General features: G+C 41.5%; 1 protein-coding gene across 4 annotated transcripts in view; it reads right to left on the bottom strand.

The window, feature by feature from the left end:
- ST5 (suppression of tumorigenicity 5) overlaps positions 1-26,337 on the bottom strand; it is a 142,307-nt gene that overhangs the window by 61,055 nt on the left and 54,915 nt on the right. For 2 of the 4 annotated variants that reach the window (XM_026850461.1, XM_026850460.1), the window contains exons 3-4: positions 11,541-12,755; positions 7,467-7,603 (exon numbers count right to left, since the gene is read on the bottom strand). In XM_026850461.1, coding sequence (XP_026706262.1) covers positions 7,467-7,603; positions 11,541-12,755 — 1,352 coding nt within the window. The remainder of the gene's footprint in view (positions 1-7,466; positions 7,604-11,540; positions 12,756-26,337) is intronic. The other 2 variants (XM_026850463.1, XM_026850462.1) reach the window with 1 other exon arrangement.

Genomic DNA, 26,337 nt, shown 5'->3' with positions numbered 1-26,337 from the left:
ATAATGCGATACGAAAGCATGACAGGCGATAATGTGGCATGTGATTATGTGATTTTACTGGAAAGATCAGCTTGCTGTCTTTCTAACCTTTTTCCACATTTACTGGAAGAACTTTGCAAATGTTCTAATTTGAAAGCAATGTCAAGCTGGAACATCTTCCAACTGGACCTCAGTCATCATTTCTGCAGCTCTTGGCACACACAATGGAGGATTCAGTAAAACAGCTAAATCATCCCATTTGTTACATGACATGCACTATGTCCAATTTACATCAGCATTCAAAACAACTAATTGGTTTAAGAGAGATGAGGTGCCTTACCAGGAGGCATAAAGGGAGTGTCATGCTGTTCTGGACTCCACAGGGAAGGTTAAGCCACTGACATTCCCTCCCCACTCAGAATCTTGCTTGTAGGTCCACACCTGCCTATTTTAACTGCTCAGGCCCCCACCTGGGTTAGGCTGCCCTGACACTCCATTTAATAATGCTGATTTGAGACATAGTGCTCCATCTCCTCTCTTACGAGTTCTGACATATTGGGAAATAGCTCAGAGACCCAGATTCGTCTGTTTTCATCGCTCTGGAAAAGACTGTACTTACCAAAGTACAACAACCCAGCCCTAATTAATTTCAAGGAGAGATGGCTACACCAAAAGGAGGACATTTTTCTTCCAGAAGCATTACCTGAAACCTGTATACAAGATTTATGTGGATATTATTTTACTCAAAAAAACCCAAAGAACTTTTATAGGCCTGGTACGAATCTGACAGGTTTAGGGCTTTATAATGATTTATTAAGATGATCCATGCAAAGCCAGAACTAGTTGTCCTCTTATAGTGTGGAAATAAACAAGCAGATGATTCTCATCAAACTCAAGCGAGATACTCAAATTGACAGAGGGAAACAGCTAAACAATCGTGTATAACTACACTGCTCCACTTTGCAGTCACCTTGGGTGTCAATTGAAACAAGGTTCAGTCAATCAAACACTGATTAAGTTGGTGCCATCAGTCTAACTCCTCTGAAGGTGCAAAAAATATTTGTCAGGAGAAGTATCCAGCTATTGAAAAAGGGCTCAAAATCTCCTAAACATGACCCTGAACAGGTCCAGGGAGAGGAAGGGTGCATAAGAAACCCTTCCCATGAGGGCTGCCCCTGGGACCATGGACTGCAGAACGGTCTCAACAGGAGACCAACAGCAAGATCAGAAATTCATGCCGGTGTTAGAGACCCAACAGTAATGTTTCTGGAGCACTGCTCTACTTCCTAGGCTGTCAAAGCAGACACAGTAGCTGTCAGCAGCTGCTTCTCCTTCAACTATCTCAGTCCTGCTGTTTGCCTCCTATTATCATTTTCCCCCCTCCTGACAGATTTCCCACACAATTTAACTATCACCTTTTATTTAAAGCCCATCTGAAATGATCTGACTCTGTTGACTGAGAGCTTCACAGACTCCAGAAGAGCATTCTGACTGGCTCTGCCAGTTACTTCCCAACAAACATAAATATAACCCAAAATGGGCCTGAACTCAAGCTCTGCCTCTGAACATTTATTTTTGACCTGGGAAGAAGTCTGTATCCCCATCAATAATATGTGACTGACTCTAGTCTCCTCAATGGACAACAAGGGAACTGTAATGTAGAGATAGGGAGAGATGAGGAGAAGTTGGAACTGAGTTCCAAGACAAGATTTCAAGTTTGCCTCTACCACCACGGCCAATATCAAAACCCCAGATCCAAAGGCCTGTGAACCAGAATTCAGCTGCTGAATCCTAGCTTTAAAATAAAAGCATTTCAACTTTTAACTTTGCATAACACCTGTGGCATTACCTGGAGGAAAGATTTGTTTCACAGGAATTTCTGCCCGTTGCCTGAACCACACACTTTTCACTATCCCCTTCTCTTGCCCGTGTTATCCATCCCTCTTCAACAGCTAACCATCTGCCCAGGTTCACATTCCAGCTGCTGGAATCTCCTTGAGAATGGCATTTCCTCAGCCAGCTGGTATTTGATGGACTCCATCTTTCACAGTATATCCTAAAATGTCAGTTGAAAAAATATCTGCATTTAACGAACGAAGGAGCCCCATGCTGCTGACTAGATCACCTGCAAGGTTACAGGAGAGATGCACAGCCTAGTGATCTACACAGCACTGGGACCTGCCACCAAGCAGCCTATGGCACGCCACCTAACTTCTGGCATAGACCAGGCCTGGCTAGATGTAACTGGCATGTGCTGGTGTCCCCAGACTTTGTTGTTCCTAGGGACTCTGCTGCCAGTGAAACAGCAAAACTTCCCCAGGGCAGTATCTGACACTTATGTGCATCCTCACAGGAATTTGATGGAGAGGAAAAAAATAAAAGATCTATTTCAGCCCTGGAATGATTCCAGTAGATCTATGTACTGGCCTAGCAGGAAGCCTGCCAACCAACACAGAGGAAGGGCTAATGTCACCCCAAAGTGCTGGGCACATGCCAGTGCCTGTGGCCATGCCAGGCAGAGCATGGCTGTGTCCACCGCCATGCAGTATGGTGAGCACTCAGAAGAACTCCAGCCACAAAGTCAAGCCAGTCTTGTCCCAGAGAAAAGTACAGCCTAATCCCAGCTGGGGAGTCTAAAAGAGGTTCATTCATTAGTGTTGTCTTCCATGTTAGTTAACAGAATTCTATCTAAGGGTGCTTTGGATGATTGCAATTTAGTGGCAGGCACCGGTCTTGCATGTGAGCCAGTCAGACAGAACGGGAACCTTACTGGGGCAAGACCTCTCTGCAGTAATGTATGTGGCTGAAATAAACCCATTCTTACACAAATTCTTATTCTTAAGTAAGAGACTACACCCGTTAGAAGATGAATAATCTGATACTCATACACCTGGGCTGCATACAGAATAGTCCACCTGTTACTTCAAAAACAGCAGAGAAGCAAGAAACCCTGTTAGTCACAGATCTTCAGGGAGGAAAAGCATTTTAATCACTTTCTTCTTGGGGAAAAAAACTGTCTTAAATGAGGGCCAGGCAGCTATAAGAGCAAACAGCCCTTGCTTGGACAGGGCAAATGGAATTGTGCAACATCAAATGAAACATTCTCAATCTTCAATGCAACACGCACAGCCCAGCTGAGCAATGGGTCTCCTACGCATCTTTGTAGTGTCCTCTTAGAGGAAAGCTCCACCTGTTCTACTCTGCCCAGCACTCTGAGGAGTTACAGAGTAAAAAGGCTTGCCTTGACAAAGTTTTCTTCCACTGTATTTGATTTCTGAACTGAGTGCAATTTCTTTTACAAGCACACACTATAATTTACATGAGTTTACTGGATTTTCTCAAAATTACTATTGTGCCCTTAACCTTGCCCTTCACCTTACTCCTTCAACTTTTTTAGTGATGGTAAGTGCTGTCTTCTAGATATCAGGTGAAAAATGCCTCAGAGACACCAGACCTTAAATAACAATATTCAAATCTCAACTGCATTTAGGGGAACAGACTGGAAAACTGAAACCGTATGGTACATATGATCAGGAAATACTGTTGTCCACAAACACAGCAGAAGCGACTGTCTCAGACATCTCTTAATACTATGATAGTTCCTTGAATTTGCACAAAGCCAAGCATGGTTTTCCCAACTGGAATCATAAAGCCACATCAATTTTGGTCTGATTAAAGACTCATTCAAAACCACAAAAAGCAAAACAATGTTAAGTTTATACTATGACTGCCACATTCCTGTGAGTGCTAGTACAGAAGATGAATGAAGTCCACATGGTTCCTTGCACATGGAATACAGCTCTGATTAGTATTAGGAATGTGCATCCCTTTATACAACTGCTTCTTGATTAATGCAGAATGGATCATTTATGTCCCAATACAATACCTGTCTTGAATTTAACATTCAGGTATTTCATCTATTAAAGTGTACAAAAATATTACAAAATTAAATCAAGCATCTGGTTCATGATGTCACTGTATTTCAAAGCACAATCATTTTTTGTTTTAATGTACCTTAAAACTGGTTTTGGGGGTTGTTTTTTAAGTCAGCTCTCAAAAACACCATAAACTAGCCACAGAAGTTCATCATTGTCCTGGTCATTAAAGAAGGAAACAGTGTAAGAGCACCAGGAGAATGACAAAGGTTTAGGGTGCATATGTGTCACACAAGGAGGTCATACAGTACCCAAAAAAACAATGCTAATCCTAACACTTATGTGCTTACCAGCTGTATTTTCACCATTGCACAAGTCTGAGTGACAGCACTCAGTACCCCACACAGTATCTTGTAGATATCACAGAATCATCTAGGTTGAAAAGGACCTTGAAGATCATCTAGTCCAACTGTTCACCTAGCACTGACAGTTCCCACCTACAGCATATCCTTAAGCTCTAAATCGATCCTACTCTTAAACACCTCCAGGGATGGGGACTCCACCACCTCCCTGGGCAGCCCATTCCAACACCTAAGATCTAACATTAAATATTCTTTTTAGAAGATACTCTCTGATAGATAATTCACAACTTATCTACGTCTCTCCTCTGCTTTTCAATGAGGGAGAGACGTCTGGCTGCGGGGCAGTAGGCTGGAGCGCACAGTGACAGACAGGAGACCTGGGCTTCTGTTCTGGGGTACCTTAGCAAACTGAAGGAACAGCTCAACAGGAAACTCAGGAAGTTTAGGAAAGACAAATACAGTCCTACACGTGTGTCAGAATAACCCTGCGACAGTACATGCAGGGTCAATGAAGACCAACCACACCTTGGCCTGAGAGTGTGGCCAGCAAGTCATGGGAAGTGGTAATTCCCCTCTATTTGGCCCTTGCAAGGCCACATCTGGAGTATTCACAGTACCAGAGAGACATCAACAGACTGGAGATAGTGTAGAGCAAGGCTACCAGGACTGCTGGGAGCTGGAGCACACAACATAAATGAGAAACGGCTGAGAGAACTGGAACTGTTTAGCCTAGAGAAGCCTGGGAGGGGAACCCAACTGCTGTTTTCCACTGCCTAGAAGGGGTTATGGAAAAGGCAGAGCCAGACACTTCTTGGAGGTGGACAGTGAAAGGATGAAAGGCAATGGTCACAAATAGCAACAAGGGGAATTCTGACTGGATAGAAAGAAAAATTCCTTCACAGTGATATCAAGAAAAAATTCTTCATAGTGAAGGTTGAGCAGTGGAGCAGGCTGCACAGAGAGGCAGTGGAACCATCCTCCTAAAATGTTTTGAAAAGTCAACCAGATGTAGCCCTGAGCAACCTGATCTAACTTTGAAACTAGCCCTGCTTTGACCAGAGGTTGGACAGGTGACTCAAGTCCCTTCTAACCTGATATTTTTTTTTAATTTTGTCTCATAGTGGAGTGCTTAAAGCATTGCTCAGATTCACAGCCTTTCTGTCTTGTGTTTTAGCACCTGCATTAAATATTTTAATTCTACTTGGGGGGGGGCAGCGACAATAAAACACTTTATTAAGTTTATTACTACAGTGACATTGTTTTAACTACCTACAAGTTATTAGGAGATTCAACCAGGTATAAATAAAACCCCCACCTCTAGGGCAACTGTTTGCAAAGAAAACCCAAAGCAGCAGTGACGGAGTCCTTTATAGCTTTGAAGCTGATGTAAATCTATAAAATAAGCTCACTGTTACAGACACCTGGTTTGCATGAGTACAAAAGTGCTACTTAGAGACTGGAATCTAGCACTACTGGTATAAATTATGCAGATGTGATACACAGAACTGCGATAGTTTCTTTAAAGCTGGAGATCAAACTACTTTGGCTTGTCTTTAATCACTCTTGACAGTTTATAAGAATTACACTGATCTGGTATTCCCCCTGCACTGACTGAATTGAATGAAGTACTTCGGAAAGTGGCTGTTAAAAAGCAGTACAAAACAATGAAGTTCTGTGTATGTCCACAGATCTGAAATTTTGCATTCTCTTCCCACTGCTCTGCCAAAATACCCAAATTATAATCTGCAGGGAGCTGGTTTATAGTTCCCAGGAGTTGGAAGAGTCCATTATGACTGTGTTTTACTGAATCCATGATTTCTTCTCATCTAAAGAAAGCTTCTTACCAGTCTTGCACATTTTATTTTGATATTTAACAAGCCAAAGCAAGGAAATGAAGCATTATCACCTAACATCTGGCAGCACGTTGACAGGTCCTGAGCAAAGATGAGCACTGTCATTAATGCACAAGACATTTTCAAGTATGAATTGCACCATGGTCTGACTGTTCATGGAGAAGGCTGATGATTATATAAGGTTGCTTTCCACAGAAAAAAAAACTTTGTAGTATCTACATAAACTGTAATTTTTATTAACAGACACTGAACAGCAGCATTTTTTTGTGTTCTGAAAGCATTTTTTGAACGACATAGAGGGGGAATACAGCTGAAAACAGAAAGAGTAAGCTCCTGTTTTCACTGAGGCTGACAACCCAGAGACAGAATTGGGGTATAAGGACAAAGAGCCCCTTGCTGCAATTTGTGGCCACTGTTCCTTGCCGTATCAACAGATATGACCAAGAAGAGTTTTGTTCCATTTTCTTTGTTTGCCCTTCAAACATTTGTAAGCAGTATTAGAGTGCCTCTGGTCCTCCTTTTTACTAGACTAAACAAGCCCAGCTTGTCAGTGTCTCTTCAGAGAACATGTGCTCTAGGGCCCCTGACTATCTTGGTAGCCCTCCAGTTTTCAGTAGATAAAGATTCATTGTCCAAAGTAAAATGAAGCACCCTTTGTATCTGTTGTAATAATACAACACTGAAAGAGTTAAAAACAATGCAGATATTCATCACTTGTGTGGAAAATCTGTGCTCTGAAGAGCTGCCCAATTTTCGGTAATTATAACAATTTTTTTGATGTTAAAAGAATGTATGCATAGGCCATACATTTCCTTGTAAGACCAAAAGAAACATGTTTTTCTTGTGAAGCTTAATCAAAACAGTGTTTTTGTTGCGCATTCCTGATGGCTGTATAGCTAAAGGAAATTAATTTTTCTTTAACCAGCAACTGGAACTTAGGGGAGACCAGGAACAGTGCTACAAACAACTGCTTTGGGGCAGTCCACACAGGAGTCCTGAAAAGCTCAGTCTGACCACACAAGGCCTGTGAGGTTAATCCTTCTATTGGATAGTTCTGTAAACACTGTCTCAAGTTCAGTTCTTACATTTTTACACCACTGAAGGCTTCAAGACAAGGTCTTGATAAAAAGAACTATTTGGTTCTTGAAAAGCATGGCAAAAAGCTGCCCAAACTGTTTCCAACACCACCCCAATGAAGTCTGAAGGAATCATGACCTCCTGCATGCAGACTGAGAGTTATGTTTGCACGGATGCATCGAACCCATTTATCCTCCATCTAATCTCTCTTTACTGACAATAATGAACATTCTTGCGCAGGGCATATGTTCCGACAGTACACAGTGACCACAACTGCTCAACATCGTGCTGCGAGCCCATGTACTGCAAGAGGTTCTTACCTACAATGTCTTCATAGGCATTTTCTTCTAAAGTGCTCTTGGATCCAAATTTATGCTGGCTCTCAGTCCCATTTTCAGTTGGGGAAGGAGGGTACAGGGATTGCAGACTTGATGCATCCTCAAACTCAAACGATTTTCTAAAGTTTTAAAAAATAAGTAATTAGTGGCTAGAATGCAAAATGACTCAAATATTGAGCTGAGCATTTGTTTGCTAAGAATATATATAAACTGGCCAACAACAACAATAACAAAATCATACCTCATGCATTAATGACTACTTTTTAGAGGACCTCAAGTCCTGTGCTCACAGCAGTCTTTCATATAGCAATCTGTGACACTTTTATGAGGTTGGAAGTATTGTTGTTCCCATTATGCAGACAGGGAGAAAATACAAAGAAAGTATGTGACATTTTTCAAATGTTACAGATCAAGTTAGAAGCAGAGTCCTCAGATTAAAAATTGCTTTGCTTTTGCCAGAAGCCCCAGAAACATGTAGCCCTCTCTCCTCAAGACAGACATTTCTTTGAAAAGCATTCCTCCACCGGTTGCTCTGGGAGATGTGGCCCTTAATTTGAAAACATTCACATGTCTTGAACCTTCAGATATGTTCCTGCATAAAGGTCAGTGTACAAATGCCAAAGGCAGACTTGTGTGAAAGTCACCATTCTCCTTGCACACCCTGTGTCAAGCACTGGCAGCAGAGCAGAAAGCACTGAGGAAATGAAGGCTCTCTGGGGTGGACGAGCAACCCAGGCTGATAGCTAGGGCCCTCAAAGGTCAGGCTTTCTGGCAGGAATGTGAGGGGCCACTGGGTCAGATGAACCCATACAAGCGTCTCCCCCCCACCCAGGTACTCAAAGGAGGAGCAATTCACCACCTCTCAACCACAGCTGTCCCAGTGCTGCGGAGCAGCGCTAGGGGAAGAGGAGACCAAGCCTTCCCGATTCTCTAGGTTGCCCAACACTTGTTCTCTGAGGTAATACCTAAACCAAAGTTGGGGGGTGCACGGTTTGCACTGTCAGCTGTTCAGGGGCCAGCATTCATCTGATCGATTTACTGCTGAGGATGAAATGGTATGAAAAGTGGGCTCAGGTTGAAGAGTAAATCCCAGGGTGCTGTAAGGCTTGCAGAGACTGTGCTGATGCCCACCCTTCACTCACTGATACCCAAACTAGATTAACAGTAAATCATCCTACCATCAACCCCCTTTCCTATTCTCCCCAGCTGGTGTGAACAGCACATCCATACGGCCGTGGCAGTCTCCTGAGACATACTTCGGCCTGTTAACAGGCTCAGGAGTATCTGTACCGGCAATACAGTGGCTGTCGGACAGACGCTGCATTTGACAAGAGCATTTCCTACTTGTCTGCTGGAGCAGACTTAACGGGTCTGGGGCAGGCTTAGGAGCCCCCTCTCTCTCCTTTCTCTAATCTTAAGAATACCCAGGTGCATGCATGTACATCAGGATCATGGCAGAAACAAGCTGTACATTTCACACCCAGACATTGGCTCCTCCACACCTACTCGCAGTTATAAAAGATGCTTACGCACTGAAGACACTCACTGTGTATGAAATGAGACTTTCTAAAGTAGTTAAACATCCAACTCTTACAGATTTCAAGGCAACACTACGATGCAGTGACACTGCATAGGACCACGTGATGGCTTTGTGGACCAGCACTCAGCTGTTGTCCATGTGTCCCAAGCCTATCCTGCAGCACTCCTCTCCCATGCCATGTCTGGGCCAGAGGATCTCCAACCACTAGGAAACATCCAGCTCACACAATCTGAAATGTAAAAGCTACTGTTGGCACCAGGTCCTCTCAACACAGACTGCCTCTATGCTAGCAAGCAAATATGAGAGGCTTCCTCCATTTTACTATAATGTTGCGTTAACCACCACAAAGAAAACCAGCATTTTTAACCAAAATATTAGAAGAATAAATATCCACAGTTCATTCTCATGACATTCTAGTGAGTGCAAACCACATGTATGTTCATTCTGAAACACACAGCTACAAGCTGTAGACATAATGACTTATGTCTGTTCTCAAAAAAGAGAACAGTTTAGAGACTGAGATTTCAATAACCATATATTAACAAAATACTATAATTCTTAAGAGTATTTGTATTGTTTCAAGCTCTTTGTAAATGCTGGAATACTCCTTACTGTAACTGAAGGACAGTAGCAAAGACAATTAAGATTTTATAAAGCATTTCCACCCAGCCTTGAAGTCAGAGGGCAAACTGTGATTTTGGGAGATTGATTTATACTTACTTAGATCATTAATCAGAGGTAAACCCAGAGAAATCACTAAACTGCAGCAGGGTAAAGCTGTTACAAACAAATGGAAATCTACACTGTACAATGTCAGACTGATGTGCAAGAATCATCATGTACAATGATAACACAGTAAATCCTACAGTTTATACTCCACTAATCACAACTTAAATCGATAAATATTGCTTTTGTTTTGGGCTCATACCTACTAACCCCACCCAGGACTGAGGCTCCATTGCTGACCCATGCTGTTGTCTAACTGCTATGACAGGAGACTGAACCTGCAGAACAGTGGGTGCAAGCATGAATCGTACCTCTGCTTCAAGGAATCTTCAAAACTTCATCTTACAAACTCATTATAACAAAATACTGTGGTTCTTAGATGACTCGTATGGTCTCAAACTCAGCGAGTGTGTACTTGGAGACTGGCTTGGATTACTTAGCTGTAGGTCACATGGTGATTTGGTGCAAGAATTATCTCCTGTTACTCATTCCTCTCCGCCACCCACCACAGACCATTTTATCATTTACCCCTTCATTTTCCAATAAAGTCTATAATTTACAGCAGAACGTTTAAAAATTGTTGTCTGTCTTCTGTACATTGGAAATGCTGTGCTGAACAAAATGATGTCAACTTTATTTCACAGACTCTTGTTAAAAACTGGATTTACTTCCTCTAACTAAGATTATTGCCAGAACTCAAAGATAAGCACTGCTAATTAGAGCTTGGCTTTCCACATGGCCACCCGCCTTTCTCAAGAGAAACAACGCACATCAGCAGAGCTGTTTGATCCCTTTCAGAAGCAGGTGTTTCTTGAAAATAAAGAACAGCATCTGAAGGTTCTTCTCCTTTTTCTGCCTCACCATACAGGTCAGGTTGTGCTGACATAAACTTTTAATTAATTGAGACAACATCAAACACCAGATACTGAATTGTTAGCGTACATTTGAGATGCCAGTTCGCAGTTACTTGCAAAGCTCAGCACTAAATAACAAGAGCGTGTGTGTGTATCTTACACATGCACAGATAGGTGAACTTTTGAATGCTTACCAACAACTATGCCCACAATTTTTTAAGTGGTGGGCAGAATGAGTTTTACCATTTCCAAAACTCAAGAGGAATCATGTAATTAAAACAAGTCAAGCTCACAGGCTGCTGTGGAAACGTAGCCATATACTCTGCTCATTACTAACTCAGGAAGGATATAAAGGCCTTTCTGTACTAAAACACAGTTTTCTCAGCACTAATCCCTACAGCTATTGAGAGTAACTATGGAGAGTAACTTAGGACAACATTTCTAAGCACTAAATTAAATAAAATCACCAACATTGCATAAAACTGACACAACTGCTGCGATAACAAGCTTTGGAAACACAAACCCTCTGCAGGTATGTTTTGCAGTGAACAGGCAAATAAAACTATGACAGCTCAACTATGGTCCCACTACAAGAGGATAAGGAAATTATGCTCCATTAAACACCTCAAGTTTAAATCAAGGGCTTATATGGCAAAATGAGAAAGATAACCTTTAGCACACATGACCTAGAGCTTTTTCCAGGGATTGAGGAATGCAGGCTGGAGAACTCCAAAACTGTAGCCATGTAAAGGTATTGTACCAGTGTACCTCATCAGTGCGGTCCAGCAGAAAAAATACTTGTCTTGCAAGCAGCTGTTAGCACTTCTCAGGTCAAAAGCATTGCATTAGAGGAAGAACTTAAAATATTGTTACTTTAAAAATACAGCACATTTATTTATTTGAAGATCGAGTACAAGACATTTCCTTGAATTTTACCTATTCTGGGATTTTCTGTGAAAGCGCGAGTCTTTCTTCTGCCTTCTGGTCACAGGGGGTGCAGGGGTGGATGGGAGGGGAGGAGGAGCAGCAGGTGTAGGAGATGGAGGTAGGCCATTGCTTGGTTTACTTTTGTGGTTTTTGTCTGCTTCATATTCAAAGGTGCGTTTGGGCTTGGGGACAGGATTCACCGCGGTGTTAGCTGGGCTTTCGAGCAGCAGTTTAGGGTCAGCCAAGTTTGCAGTAACCCCCTGTTTTGTCTTACTGCTTTTCTCAGCCTCAGTAGGTGTTTCGGGTTCACTCCCCAAAATACTCCCTCCTTTGCTATCACTTAGGGTTTCACTCAGTCCCTCCACAGTACTCAGAGTCACAGACTTTTTTCTCCCTTTGTCAACACTGTAACAGCTACTTGGCAACTGGGGGAGGCCTCTGCCGGGCTGCTCTTTCAGTGCCTGCTCGATCTTCTGTATTCTGTTGAGCACAGCAGAGGACTCTTTCCTGACATGGCCCTTGAAGAATGCAGCAGAAGGAGGCTCGCTCCTGCCCGGTCTCTTTTCGAACCGATGGCAGGAATCCCTGTCCTGCAGTTCCTCCTCCTCCGTTTCCGGGTAAGAGCACTCGGAAAACGTTCGGCTCATTCTTCTGAGCCCTTTGAAATCGAACGTCTTCTCGCTGCAGGGAGAGGTCAGCACGCTGGGGCAGCTCTCACTGCCCGACCTCTCCCCAGCATCCCTCTTGTCCACACACACGCTCATCCTGGGGGAGGGCTCCCGGCGGCACTCCCATTCTGTGATCTTCTGCCTGATGTCCAGCGCCTGGGAGCGGACACTCGCCCGGCTGAGGGAGAGGTTCCTCAAGTTGGTGGCAGTGCCCAAGGACAAAGTGCTCCGGGCGAGTGGATGGCTCCCTATCGTGTCCCCATCTTGAGCCTCCTTCGGTCTCTCTTTTTGGTCCTCAGCCTTGAATACAGACAGCCTTTTATCCAAAGCACCCACGCTAATGGCTTTTAGAGGGTGGCTCGGGGAGTCGGTGTCCGATGGGCTCGTGGAGGTGCTTTGCAGCGTAGACGTGCGGCTGCTCCAGTCCTTGAGGCGCAGTCTGGAGCTGGAGACTTTGGTGAGTCGAGCAGAGCGGCAAGAGTCCTCACTATCGCTGAGGGGGTAGGCTGGGCTTCTTCGTGGGGACAAAAGAGGCGGTGGAGAGACTGACTGACACCTAGAAGCAGAAAGAAATAGAAAATCAAGTCCTTGGGGAAACTAGAGTTATTTGCCAAACATCTTCTGGCTGCAGGTAAAGCAGAGGATGTCTGCATGCTGCAAAACTACCCCAATGTTCATCACTAAGACACCAAATACCATTCAGGCCACGGAGTCGGGGGCAGGGGGCAGCAGTTAACTGATGTCAGTGATGAGCTGATGAAGAGCAGAGCATTCAGCACCTCCAAAGCCAGTTTTCTCACCTCTAACTCCCAGCTTTTCCAAGTTTCCTGAGTTTAAAGGCAGCAGAGATACTCAGTGAATCTTTGCCTTGAATGCATCTACCACCTCCAGCAGAATAGCTCCCTGACCTCCCAAATTAAGGAGTCCCTCTGCAAGGAAAGGGCACTGTCAGGGAGAAGATTCCCCCTACAACAAAACCAGGAGAAAGTCTGACCAACAAGGAGAACAGTTTACTCACTGGTTGCAGTGAGGAAACCAATTTTAAAAGATGTCAGGTTTTAATTCATAACTTCTGAAGCAAAATACCTCCGTGCTCAGCTTCTGCAGTATTTTAGCAAACCCCTGATGTATATACAGTAAACTAAATAAAACAGCAAAAGGAAGGCCTGTTTTGTCTTTGGTCTGACATTGTGGACAACAGATTAAATTCTCCTTATCAAAAATAGCAGAAATAACTTCTTATCAAAAGTGTTTTACAGACTGAAAAAACATACTAAGCTGTCCACACTATGTGTTGAAGAATATAAACTATACAGAAAGGTCTCAGTGTTACCTTGGAACAAAATTTTGCCATGGTTTGCAAGATCAGCCATTGTTACTGGGCATTTGTACATTGTTACAAAGACTTTTAAGAACAAAAAGACAAAAGGAAATTAAACACCACATTAATCGCTGTCTTGGCTTTCAAAACCATGACAAAAAAAGGGGATTTACTGCTCTGCCACAATACATACATACAAACAAACCATAGCAGAAATATTCATGACTCCTTTAACATTTTGTCTTAGAAACCTTTCTGTTCCAAACAGTACTGGAAGAAGAAGAAAGACCCAAAACTAATGCCTTGCATATGCAGTTAAGTTCTGTTCTATGAAGACTGTGGACAAGTTGTTTTTTTGTGAACTGTCCTGTACACAAAAAATTCAAATGAAAGACCTATTTGAGACCAAAAGAAATCATGGGAGCAAATGTCTCCACTATAACAAAGGGACAAAAGATTCAGAAGATCCCTGACACTATGGGTTTTCTCCCCAACAGCCAGCCAACACCTATAGGCACAGGTACCAAGTTCTGTGCGTTAATCTGAAAGTCTAGAGCACTGGGGCAATTTCTGAAAAATTTGCGTTGTACAGAAGATATTTTCTTCTCCTTCAAACACATCCCCAAACCAAATTATTAGATTTCATTCTGGTTTCCTACAGTGGATACTTTGCAAGCAAAGCTCAGAAGTATCACAAATAGGAAGGTTCTGGTCAGAAAAGGACACCGATCAAATTATCGCAAAAGGAATCATGTCTTTTTTAGAGTCCTGTGATAATCAAGCCTTGTTGGCACAGAAATTGCACTGCCTGGTGACTTCTGTTTCTTCATCATTTTGAAAAATAAACCTGCCTATAGGAAAAGAGAGATCTCATGCCAAAGACAGTGGCAAATACTTCACCAACAACTGCTTAAAGCCTCCTCATTTCAGGACAGACAGGATGCCTGTCAGAAAACACCCTCTTTTTTCTAGAAGTTAAATTTCCTGCTATTCTATATTGCTTCAGACAGGTGTCATAAGAGATTTCAGAAGATCAAAAGCAGGCGACAGGTGATGAGTGGTTTTGGCTGGTTGTTGCAGCATAGAGTTTGAGTGAATTACATAGAATTATCGTGGCCTACATACCTTTACCGTACCTGAAGATGAAACCTAAATCAGCCTCCTCAGACTTGGTGGGGTGCCCTGATTCTTCACAATTCCTGGCTGTCCTGTCTTCATTTCTTCAGTTTAATACCACAGAGTCACAAATTTTATATTATTCTTAACACTCCTTTAGCTTAGGCTTGAGATCATGTTCTTCTAATCCCTGTATGTCACAGAGGCCTGCTCCAGACCTGCACTGACATTTCTCTTAAATGAAACAAGTATGACCTGGTGGAAGTGTATTTTACTTATAAAGACTTCAGCGAGGGGATAGGGACTGATTCTGCAAAGAGGCCATGTGGAATGCTTTAGCATGGTAAAACTCATTTATTAGATTCTAAATTACAATCTGTATTGACAATAGCAAAAATACAAAATAACTGGGGTACAGTCAGTAATGGGACAGCAGAGGTGAAGGACATGCTGACAATCCTCTCTCTGCCTCTGACTCGCTATATAGAAAATACCATAGGCATAGTCCCTCATCTCCTTACACTCGTAAGAAACATCTTCTCAGTTGTTTTCACTATCAGGAAAAGGTCTGTTGACTCAGAGAGGACGAAAAGGGTAAAAGCATGATTTGCATAACCTGCAGAATTTGCACAATGTTTCTTCTTAGAGATATGAGCCATTCATAAGGTAACTGCACTTAAGGCTCTATCTTGAAACCCCTGAATTCAGTTGCTAAATTCTCACCCACTTCTACTGTGCAAGATTAGGGCTGCAGAGCAACAGGCCCTCTGGAGCTGTATGCTGGTCAATACTTAGGATACCATATTTAAGAAAAAGATTATGTTTCACATCGCATTATACTCTAAATCTAAGTAATCCAGATAGAAACTATAGGACTAATTCAACAAGAAAAAGAAACAAAGCTTTGTATGGCTTCAGGCATGTGTCCTCTAAAGAACAGTGGCAAGTAACAGAATGGAAAAAAAAGAAGTCCAAAAGTTGATCAGTGGATAATAAAATAGTCCTTCCCCAAGAAAGTTACTTCCATTAGAAGATTATTCTCTTGAAGGCACAATAGTTCCACAAGACTTTAAGGCTAGTATTATTGGACAGAGACGAATAAGTAAATAACTTGCAGTCATCCATACAAAGATTGTAAAGCAAAATGTTTTTATTGAAGTTTTCTACATACACAATGGTACATGCGGCACCTTACAAAGCACATCATTAACACACACCTTCAAAATATTATGCATAAACAGCATAAGTAAGATTATGGAATGAAGTTTAGATTTCTTAACAAGTTCACTTGTTAAGCGATGACATTTCTTTGAGAACATCAGCATTTCACAAAACACATTGCAATAACTTGCTCCCATTGCCTATCTGATGAGGATATTCTTCCAAAACACGGCCTTTGTGTGCAGCTCTCAAACCAACTGGCACGTCAGGAGCGAATTGCAGACTCAAAGGCAAATCACCTGCCAAGCAGCCCTCAATGTCTTGTAAACGGGTCACAGACCCTCAAACTACCTTCCTCCGGGGACTCATTGCTGCACAGTGAGGGAAGCAGACAGAAGCTGAGAGGTGGTTTCAAGCCCTCTAGACCATGCTAGCTTTGCTGTGAGAGTTGTTCCCAGAGAAATCAGCAGAATTACCCACAGTAGGAGAAAACTGATAGTATCGGTCACATCTCTTTGAATTCTAGATACAACTGATCTTCAAATTCTGGTTCAGTCCTTCTCTCCAGTTTCTTTTTTTATCACCCAAACATAGAAAAAATTACAAAAACGGTAATTCTCCAGACCCACTCTCAAATAAATACATGATTTCCATGGATCAATGTATGTATTCATATTGTTTTCTCTAATAAAGGCTGGTGTCAACAGGCATCTCCTTTCACCAGTCCCAGTGAACAAACGCCTGTGGATAACATGGAGCTGTACTTCATCTGCACCAAGAAGAGAACAGAGTTGGGTGGGTCCAGAGGCCACAAAAATGATCAGATGGTTGAAGCACCTCTCCTGTGAGGACAGGCTGAGAGAGTTGAGACTGTTCAGCCTGGAGAAGAGAAGGCTCTGGGGAGACCTTACAGTGGCCTGCCAGTACTTACAGGGGGCTGTGGGAAAGCTGGGGAGGGACTCTGTATCAGGGAGGGTAGGGATAGGATGAGGAGTGATGGTTTTAAACTGAAAGAGGGTAGGTGTAGATGAGATCTAAGGAAGAAATTCTTCCCTGTGAGGGGGGTGAGGCCCTGTCACAGGTTGCCCAGAGAAGCTGTGGCTGCCCCTTCCCTGGAAGGGTTCAAGGCCAGGCTGGACGGGGCTTTGGGCAACCTGGGCTAGTGGAAGGTGTCCCTGCCCAGGGCAGGGGGGTGGGACTAAATGATCTTTAAAGTCCCTTCCAAACCAAACCATTCTATGTTTCTGTGAAGAAAATTAGTACCTGCCCTCTTTGTGAGGCCTCTAGCAAGGCTGGCTTGTACTAAAAATCTATGGTGATGGAGAAGGGCTGGTTCTTGGTGCCAGAAATGCCTGAGCCCTCACCCTGTATAAAAAAAAAAAAAAAAAAAAAAAAAAAAATCTATAATTTTGGACAAGACACAAATCTTCTCCTAATGGCAGAACATAGGTGCTAGCACTTGGCTGTGTGTAAAAAAGGGAGAATTTAATTCCTGGGGATGACTCTGAAAGTGGGCAGTAGATCAGTACCAAAAGCAGTGAGCCTGGCCTTTTGATCCAGTTGATCAGAAGCACAGCTCCTGCTTTCTTCCACTGCCAAACATCAACTCCAGAAGAGGAGAATGAGTGCAGACAATTCCCACAACTTCATGTGATATCTTTTAACAACAAAAAAGCAGCCAGAATGGTGGCCAAAGAGCTGGCTTTAAAAGTCTTTTGGAAATCAGAGTACAGTGGATAACAAGAATGTGAATTTATTGAAGAGTTTGCATTCATGATCCACACACTTTTTCTAAATACTAATAACACTAAATTGCATTTCAGACCAGGGATTAAAGGCGACGAGGATGGTTAAGTGATTTGCCTTGAAAGAGTTACGGGACTCCTCTCGCTGCCCTGCTCTGACCTCTGAGGTAAGCAGCTCAGACTTCACAGCCCTGTTCTAGCTCTCCTGAAGCATCCGGAGTGACTCCACAGATCATCCTGTGCTGAGGAAAGACAAGTTGGCAGAAGCTACTCAGCAATCTTTCAGTTTTGCAAATCCCGTCTGCCCTGCTTTAAACCAACACTTACAGAATAATAAAACAAGTTTTTGGCTCGTTGACCCAGGGAATTTCCCACTTCAACATGCTCATGCTTGGGAGCCCGTTTACTGAAAAAAAAGCAAGAAACATGTTGACAAAAAGGTACCGGGTCTTTCCAGGCTCCCGATGGTGAGCTCCAGTCATTTCACAGGAACACTGACGTTTGGTAAAATCACGCAAAGTCACACAGCGCTGGTTTTATTCCTCGGGACTTTCTCGCCCCTTCTGCTAGGAAAGTATTGTTTTCTTAGTATTTTATTTAGGCTTTATGCTTATCCCTGATTTTTCTCAGAACAACCTAACCTGTTCCCGAGTAATAATAAAGTCAGAATCAGTTGTGACCCATAAGCATGTTAGTTCATGTGTTGAGCAGACTTGGCCTGCCACACAAGGCTTGAAGCTTCTTGTTGCTTTAGCCAACATTTAAAGAGATCTGAAATACAAGCAACAGAAATTTCTCCTTGTAAGAGCAGCAAAACTCTTTTTTAATATGGACACTAAAGCTGCCCTGATTTCAGGTAATTGAGGATGTAACTACAAAATCCTCTGGAAATTTGTGAGAGAATGCTAAGAAATGCTTAGCTACCAACTTTCAAATTATTCATACAATACTACAAATTAATAACATTTTATGATTAATAACAATCTTAATTTCTTTAAATAAAGAACCTCTCCCAAGCAAAAGATCGCACAAAAAAGATCATTTGAAACACTGATTCAGAGATCTATTGTGAACACTGTCAGAAAGAATGGTAAAGCCCTCACCTTTCTGGTATCTTGTTAGACTTTTTGGCTACTGAGCAAACAAAATCCATGTGTTCAGACTTCAGGATGAAAAACTGAAATTGTGTTTATAACTGAATTTTGAAAACCCCCTAAATCCTGGGGGTTTTATTGTGTGCCTAGATGAGCCTTCAAATAGTTGAAAGGCAAGTGAAATAAGAAGTGCGGAGAACAAGATATAACTTACTGGATTCTTAGATTTTCAAAAGGGTATTTTTCCCCATGCAAGTATAACTTCTCACCACATTAAAAAGCTCTACTTGCATTTTTGTATACAGACTAAAAATGGCTTGTATTATGGGTTCAGACCTGACCAGACCCATAATTCAGGATGCAGAAACACAAATGAGAAGGCACGTTTTTAACTGAGCAAGAGGCAGGACTATGTGCATCTGAAAGCAGAGCCTTGTACACTCAGACAGTAACAGAGTGGTTCAGGAGCACAGAAAGGTCCCCTGAGTAAGGAGCAGCTCCCACTTCGTGGCAGCCACTGTGAGTGTGAATACTGAGATCAGTCCTTCCCAGCAAGGCAAAGTGAGAGGGAAGCGTACCCTGCTCTGGAACCAAGTGTGCCATGCACATTTTGATGCACCACTACCTAGAAAGGATGTAATGGCACCCATGGTTTTACAGAGTACTATGGCACTCATTTCCACCGAACTTCCACTTGATATGACATAGCAGGCAGAGGAGAGAAAATGTGTAGAGACCAACAGAAGCTCAAATTAGAAATTAGAACCAGTGTTTCTGTGTCATTACTTCTGTGCCCTGGACAAAAAAAAAAAAAAAAACAAAAAAAACCCAGCACTTTTGAAAAGGTTCAGTACCAACAGCTCCTTGTAACTAGCACAGTTTCACACCACCCTAACGGCACTGCTGCCAGAAAATCACCCAGCAAACCAACCACGAAAAGCATTCTTCTGCCTGTCAGACACATGCTTGTGAAAGCTGCTGGTACCAATCAATACTGTTGCACAACTGAAAACTGAACACCCTACTGCAGCACAGCAATCTTCCAGCTGTGCCTCTTCAGGTGCAAAAAAGCCAAGTAATTCAAAGAAGGCCAAAAAACCTTAACAACTTTGAATAAAGCAATGTTGAGGGACTCTTCCCAAAAAATTCCCTCTTCCTCTCTAGACAAGAACTAGGAATAATTTCCTCTATGCTTTCCTCCAAAGAGCGATGAAAAGTCCACTTTTAGCTACCAAATGCTACCAGTTAGTGGTTTGGTTGCATTCTGAGATGAGTTATGAAACAAACCACTGGACAGAGAAGCAAAGATTCAGCATAATTTGTTGGTGACGCTGTGCCATTTCCTTTCCTCAGCCCTAGCGATGTCCTCACCAGTGGGGACAGAAAGGCAGTAACTGATGCTGCAAAGCACTCAGCAAGGCAGGACTGTAAGGCAGCAACAGCGAATGCTCAGGGGAAAAATGCAGGTAGCCAGACTGGTCTAACTGTGTTTCTAGGTAGTCAAACATACAACCATCACCAAAATACATGGTAGGAATTGGCTCTGTTGCTTAGTTGAGATGGCCCAAGAGAGCCCCACATACGGATGGTCCTTGGAGTTTTGACATTTTCTTTTCAAACATAAAGAAGCATCTAGGCTTACCCAACTGCCTTGTATACTACATCAAAGATGACAAACTGCAACTTTCGCTGTATTATTTGTATCAGGAGTACAAAAGGACTTTAAAATCAATGTTACTGTTACTCCTTGTAACTAGGGATTATGGGAACATTAAAACCAGACAAAAGGAACCTCCTACACTACTGAATTTAAATCCAATTTTGTTTGGCAGTTGCAACATGTTCTGCACTCTGGCGTAGCACACAGAATTGTAATTTTCTACATAACTCAGGTAGATACCTACAGATGATATACAATTATCTTAAATCTAAAGAAGAGCCTTTGGTGAGTAAAGGAGGTGAACTTTTCACACTCAGTGCTGGGCACATAGTAGTAAGGTGGTTTTTGAGCTGATTCAGCTTGTAATGAAGCAGGTAGTACGACTTGTTGCATCTTGTCTCTCACTTGGAAAGGAAAGTGATCTAAGTGGCAACAGAACAACCCCTCCTTCACCAGACCCTTTATGGTTTTGAGCTCTCACCAGGAGTATGGCTCAAAATTCCCAAAAATTTGCATTCCAGATAATAAAAAAAAAAAAAAAAAAAAGGACAGAAAATACTTTACAAACTGAAAAGTGAATTTGCATTATAAAACTGTTGGAAATAGGCTCGCTGTCATGGACATGTGCTAGTCATGGAAAAGTCCCACCATTTAGAGAATGAGGAGGCAATAAAATCGAAGTGGATTAATATCACAAAATGTTTAAAGATAGAACAAAAATAGAAACTCCAATTATTTTTGTTTGTACTTCTGATTTTTTTTTCCCCAAGGAATTTTGATACTTTCCATTTAAATGAAAATTGAGATATGTCAAAACTAGTTACCAAAATGACAGGCCATTAGGACTGTGAAACAAAAAAAAAAAAGATCAAGTTCTTTGTGCTGTTTTAAAAAGCTCTAGTTTCCGTGCTCCCAAGAAGTTCTGAGTTAATGATAACAATCGTGGTATGCATTCAGGAGAGTGCTGTGGTGAATTCCTGCGTATAAAACCCCTCTAGACCTCTGGGTCTTTGCAGTCGTTTCATAAAGAGAAGTACGCAGAAACTCAGCTGACTGCAGTTGAACTGTGTTTTTATGGCTTAGAAGCAAAAAGTCTGATTTACACCAGTGAAATTCAGGTGTCTGTCTGCCAAAGTAAATTACACGAAGTGGCAACTATGCTCTACAAGTGTACAAAAAAAGGACAAATAAAGCTGATGAGTCAGATCCGATATACTTGAATTAGACTGGAGCTGCAAAGAAAGACAGCAAGAAAATCTGACACTGACAAATGACTGTAAAATAAATTGTGATCAATCAGTGTGCACTAGATACACGTGCCTTTGCCAAGAAATTTCTACGGGTGAAGGAGATAACAGGAAATTGTGAAATTATCTACAGAGAGGGCTGGATTGCCTGCCGCTCTAGGTTTATGGCAGTCTTCTGCTCTGTTACAAAGCAAGTGCGGGATGGTTTTTAAACAATGTCATGTTTAGACCTTTTTCACCCCCTCTGTTCAGATACAAGTAACCACGCGAAGCACAGGAGGTTGACTAGTCTGTGATCAGAAGCTGACTGCACATGGAAAACAATTAAAAGCAAGAACTGAAATATCAGAGCACACCACTTTTCCACTGAAGTACAGTGCACTGGTTCCGTAGGACCCCCTTCTCATTTTCTCCTCAAAAAAGTAGTATGATTTAAAGTTGAAAATTGGAAGCCTCCCTCACAGTTACTCTTTTCCCATAACATGTTCTATGCAATAGGTATTTCCACTGTTATATCTCCATTGTTACTATTTATTATTATTATTATTATTATGTTCTAGAAATGGTTCAGCATGTTTAATTCTCACCTGCTTTCTTAAGATCTTGTGAGTTTTGTTGGAGAGAGAGTGTCAACACAGCAGATGACAGCATTTTTTTTCAATCAGGCAGAATGCACAAGCTCTTATTTGTCTATTTAAGAACTGCCAGTCCTTAAAACGTTCTTTAGCAGCATGTCTAAACATGACTGTTCAAACTCCCAGCATACATGGAAGCTCTCAACTTCGCTTTTTCAAAGCACAGGTGATTTTTCAACATGCTTGTTTATCTGCCCTGGAATCTCAACACAATAAACTCTGTGGAACTAATTCTGCCAGAGCTTTGAATGTTTTCTACACTTACATTCATACAATTTGGGAAAGGTTAAAAATTATCTGTAGAAATTGTGATGTTTAGTTTCCACATATCTGAAGCCATTCTGCATTTGGTGACCTCCAAGTCTGGAATTCTGGTTTGGAAAAGTTGTTGTAAATAGGTTCATCCCTCTTCTGCTCTGACAAGTCAGAAAACCTTACGAGGTCACTGTATAGTTTACTGAAATACTCTATACCCAAAGGGAAAACAACTGAACTGGAAGCCAAAAAGTCATGAGTCCTGACTGCACACTAATCCAGAATACAACCCAAGCCTGGTTTCCCTGCTTTACATATAAATCAACTTCAAGGCCACACAAAACAGCATCTAGTAGACCTAAGAATAAATATCAGACAGAAAGAGAATAGGAATCAGGACTCTACCCCATCTTTAACAACCATTCTCAATCTCATCCACTCAGTGAAGTTGCTCTCAGAATAAATACAAAAATCTGTTCTTTCCGTCTCCCACCAATATCCACATTTTCCTTCCAGACCCATCAGCTTAGCTCTGGTCCTTCATGGGCTGCCAAATCCAGTGAGGTCTTTCTGTAGAGATTTGCTTTTTACAGTTTTCTAGTTTTGTAAAGTAGTTGATTGAACACAGTGAGAAAGCATCCTAAAAGAGCAGGTTATAAAACTGAAAACCATTATCCATCTGTCTACTATGAAACAGGCACTCTTAATTTCTGCCATCATTTCAACTACTAATATCACAATCCAGGAAGTTTAAAGCCTGAGACATCTGGAGAAAATACAGTATGTCCCAACAGGGTAACATCAAAGTGATTCAAAAGATCTGAAAATGTCTGTGCTGCTTGCGGAGTTACTGCACTGCATAGGAAATCAAATACAAGTAAAAATAAAACACAATAAAATAAATAACATAAATTTTAAAATCCTGGCAGAATAGAAGCTCCTGCATTATCTCTGTGAAACCAGAACAACCTCAACATCAGTGCTGTCTGAATACAGCCTATCCAACCCAAATCTCTCTGACTGCCACGCAAGAGAAGCTCATTACTTGTGAACTACCTTCACAATACATGGGGACTATCTGAGGCAAGGGAAGAGAAAGAGTAATTCTGATTTTGTCTAAAGAGTGCCCAGGCCTCTGAGGGGGTCTCATCTCTGACCAGTAGCTGGGTGCCATCCTGTCACCAAGACAACTGCAGCAATCCAGTTCAACTCTCTGAAAAACTTCCCTGCAAGCAAAGCTGAAATAATGGCATACAATCAGCACGCTCGAAGTTACATGCCACTCAGAAAGCTTATTTGTCCTCTGAAAAGCACTTTTTGTACATTTTTCTATAATATGCATGAAGCAGTCTGACAGCTTTTTGTTCGCTACTGTATTATTCTTACAATAAGAGTAGAGAAACTTACGCTTGTTCATCTTTAGCTTCATTTTATACGTTTCACCCTCTGTCCTTTGTCCCTTAGGAGAGTGGATTCCCACCTGCCTGGATCTCCAAAGATCCCTGTGCCTAAAACCTGGACTATTTTTCCAACATAATAAAGGGTATTACCTTCCTCTGTGAATTTCCCCGTCACTCCGTTATGCAATTGCACCTGATAGTTGACATTCATTGCAACCCATGAAGATGGCCAAAACAGTTTTCCTAACAAAGGCTACTCTTTTATGTTTTTTTTAAAGAACAAGTCCAACATTTTTAACAAGACTCTGTAGAAGGGAGCACTAGTAATATCTCTCACAACACATGAATTTTGTGTGAACAACTGCAGGATTTTTTTTTTCAGCACCCAGAAAAGCAGAAAATAGAGAAGAACCAGTTGATAAGTGAAATATGACTCATGGAGGTGCCAAAGCAAGGGAGAGGGAAGAAAACACATGGACACTTGCTGCTTTCTCAAATACCAGAAAAACATGCTCAAGTGCTATGTAATACTTCATATGTTCAGCAGAAACAGCTAGTACAGACTTAGAGCACAGTTCTGGAATCAGGACAGATTAAGGGTACAAAGAGCATTTCACAAGGTGCCACTGCCTGCCACGACTTATACTGACCTTTAAGTTGTGAGCCACTGTACCTTGTAACATCACATAGAACCCATATGACAGACCACAGCTGCACTGCCTGATACTCACAGATCAATATATTTTTTTATTTTATTATTTTTAATACAATTATTTATATAATTAATTTATTGATATAAATGATTTAATATAATTATATAAAATAATACAATATTGGTTTAAATATAATTTTAATTTAATAATTTTATTTTATAAAACACTGTTTTACAGACACTATGGTGAGAGAAGCAAGGGAACATAATTATGGGTGAAATAAAATATACATTAAGGGTCTATCAGGTACATGTTAATTGAGTATATGTGTCTCATCTTTGGAGGCTGCATTCTGCCTCTGAAGGAAGAAAGATTTGAAGGTTTACAACCCTGGCCTCTCTTATCATCATAATTTTCTTTAGTACCTCTGACCTTATGGAATGTAAAATAAATTCCAGCTATGACAGACAAGCATGACCCTTGGTACACATTACAGTGTGCATAGATTTGTACAGGTTAAGAAGAAACTGAATACTTTGCTTGAACTTAAGAGGGAATTTTCTTTCAGTTTCAGTGATGGTCCATTTTCATTCACTTTCTTTAAATATCTATGAATCAGGGTTTGATTTTCTTCTGTCTTACGTCAGCACAAATTAAGAGTTGCTAAAAAGAAGTCACAAAAGATGCAAACTGATGCAAAAATTGTTGTTATAGGAAGATTTAAGGCATTGACCTCACGCAAATGCACATATGAAAAACAAAGTTTCAGTCTAAATAACATCTTCACTGAAAATTAAATGAGGTTACTATATCTGACTGGTTACTGTATGCTTCATTCTACTTTGTTTAGCTAAACAAGCCAGGAAAATAAGGAAATGTATTGGGCATACCCACAACCGAGTGTCATATGAAAGACTTTGCCAGCCAAGAGTTGTTGCGTTTTGGGGTTTTTTTAGCAGAACACAGCTTTGAAAAAAATCTTTGATCTATTTATTCCCCAATCTGTTGGCAGACATAAACTGAAACAGGAAAAAAAAAAAAAAAAAAAAAAAACCCACACAAAAAACCCCAAGCTATGACTTGCCATACTTGTTGATATCATACTTATTTACCCGAGTGTCCAGACAAGGTCAAATTTAACTTGACCAAAGGCTACATGTGGCCCTAATTCAGTGTCACTGAACATTAACAAAAGAGTGAACAGCCAGTGCTCGAGCACTGCACACACCAATACTGAAAACATGATCTAAAGGAAACTTTCCAAAAGATTCAGACATTGGCTTCTCTCAGCTTTCTACTGACCATAACTGTCAACAGGAGCAGAGTTAGGTCACGGAAAGACACTCCCCATCACTTTCTTCACCATGATCAAGGGTAACATAAACGTGTATATTACTCACCAGTTGAAATGAGCCTCCCTGACCACATTTCACCACCACACCTATAATAGCTGTGAGATTTAAAGTCTAAATTTGGAATCAGGATAATATCTGGGGGATTTATATATCCTTTATAAACATTTCATTCTCACAAGACCTTGGCTTCTTATCAAACTCTGGATTTAGTTTTACACTCTTCTGTTGGCCTATTAGGTTTTATAAGGAGCAGGACAATACATTTTTACTATTCATACCTTATGAGAGAATTTACATGTATTATAACCCTGAGGATAAAAACGTTTTGCTACCACTGACGTGCAACTGGAATGCTGCTCAGTGATAAGGAACTGCAAGTTTTACTTAATTTAGGCAACTAAACTTAACTTAGAGCAACTAAAAGCAAGTGAACATTTCTTATATCACACATCCTTTCCTTTCAGGACAAACATAAAGCTCATGTCCCTACAGGAAA

This window comes from Athene cunicularia (genome assembly GCF_003259725.1).
Source record: "Athene cunicularia isolate RWA chromosome 5 unlocalized genomic scaffold, athCun1 chr5_part2, whole genome shotgun sequence".
NCBI lineage: Eukaryota > Metazoa > Chordata > Aves > Strigiformes > Strigidae > Athene > Athene cunicularia.
The sequence above is the reverse complement of the archived record's forward strand: the minus strand, read 5'-3'. Positions and strand labels throughout refer to the sequence as shown.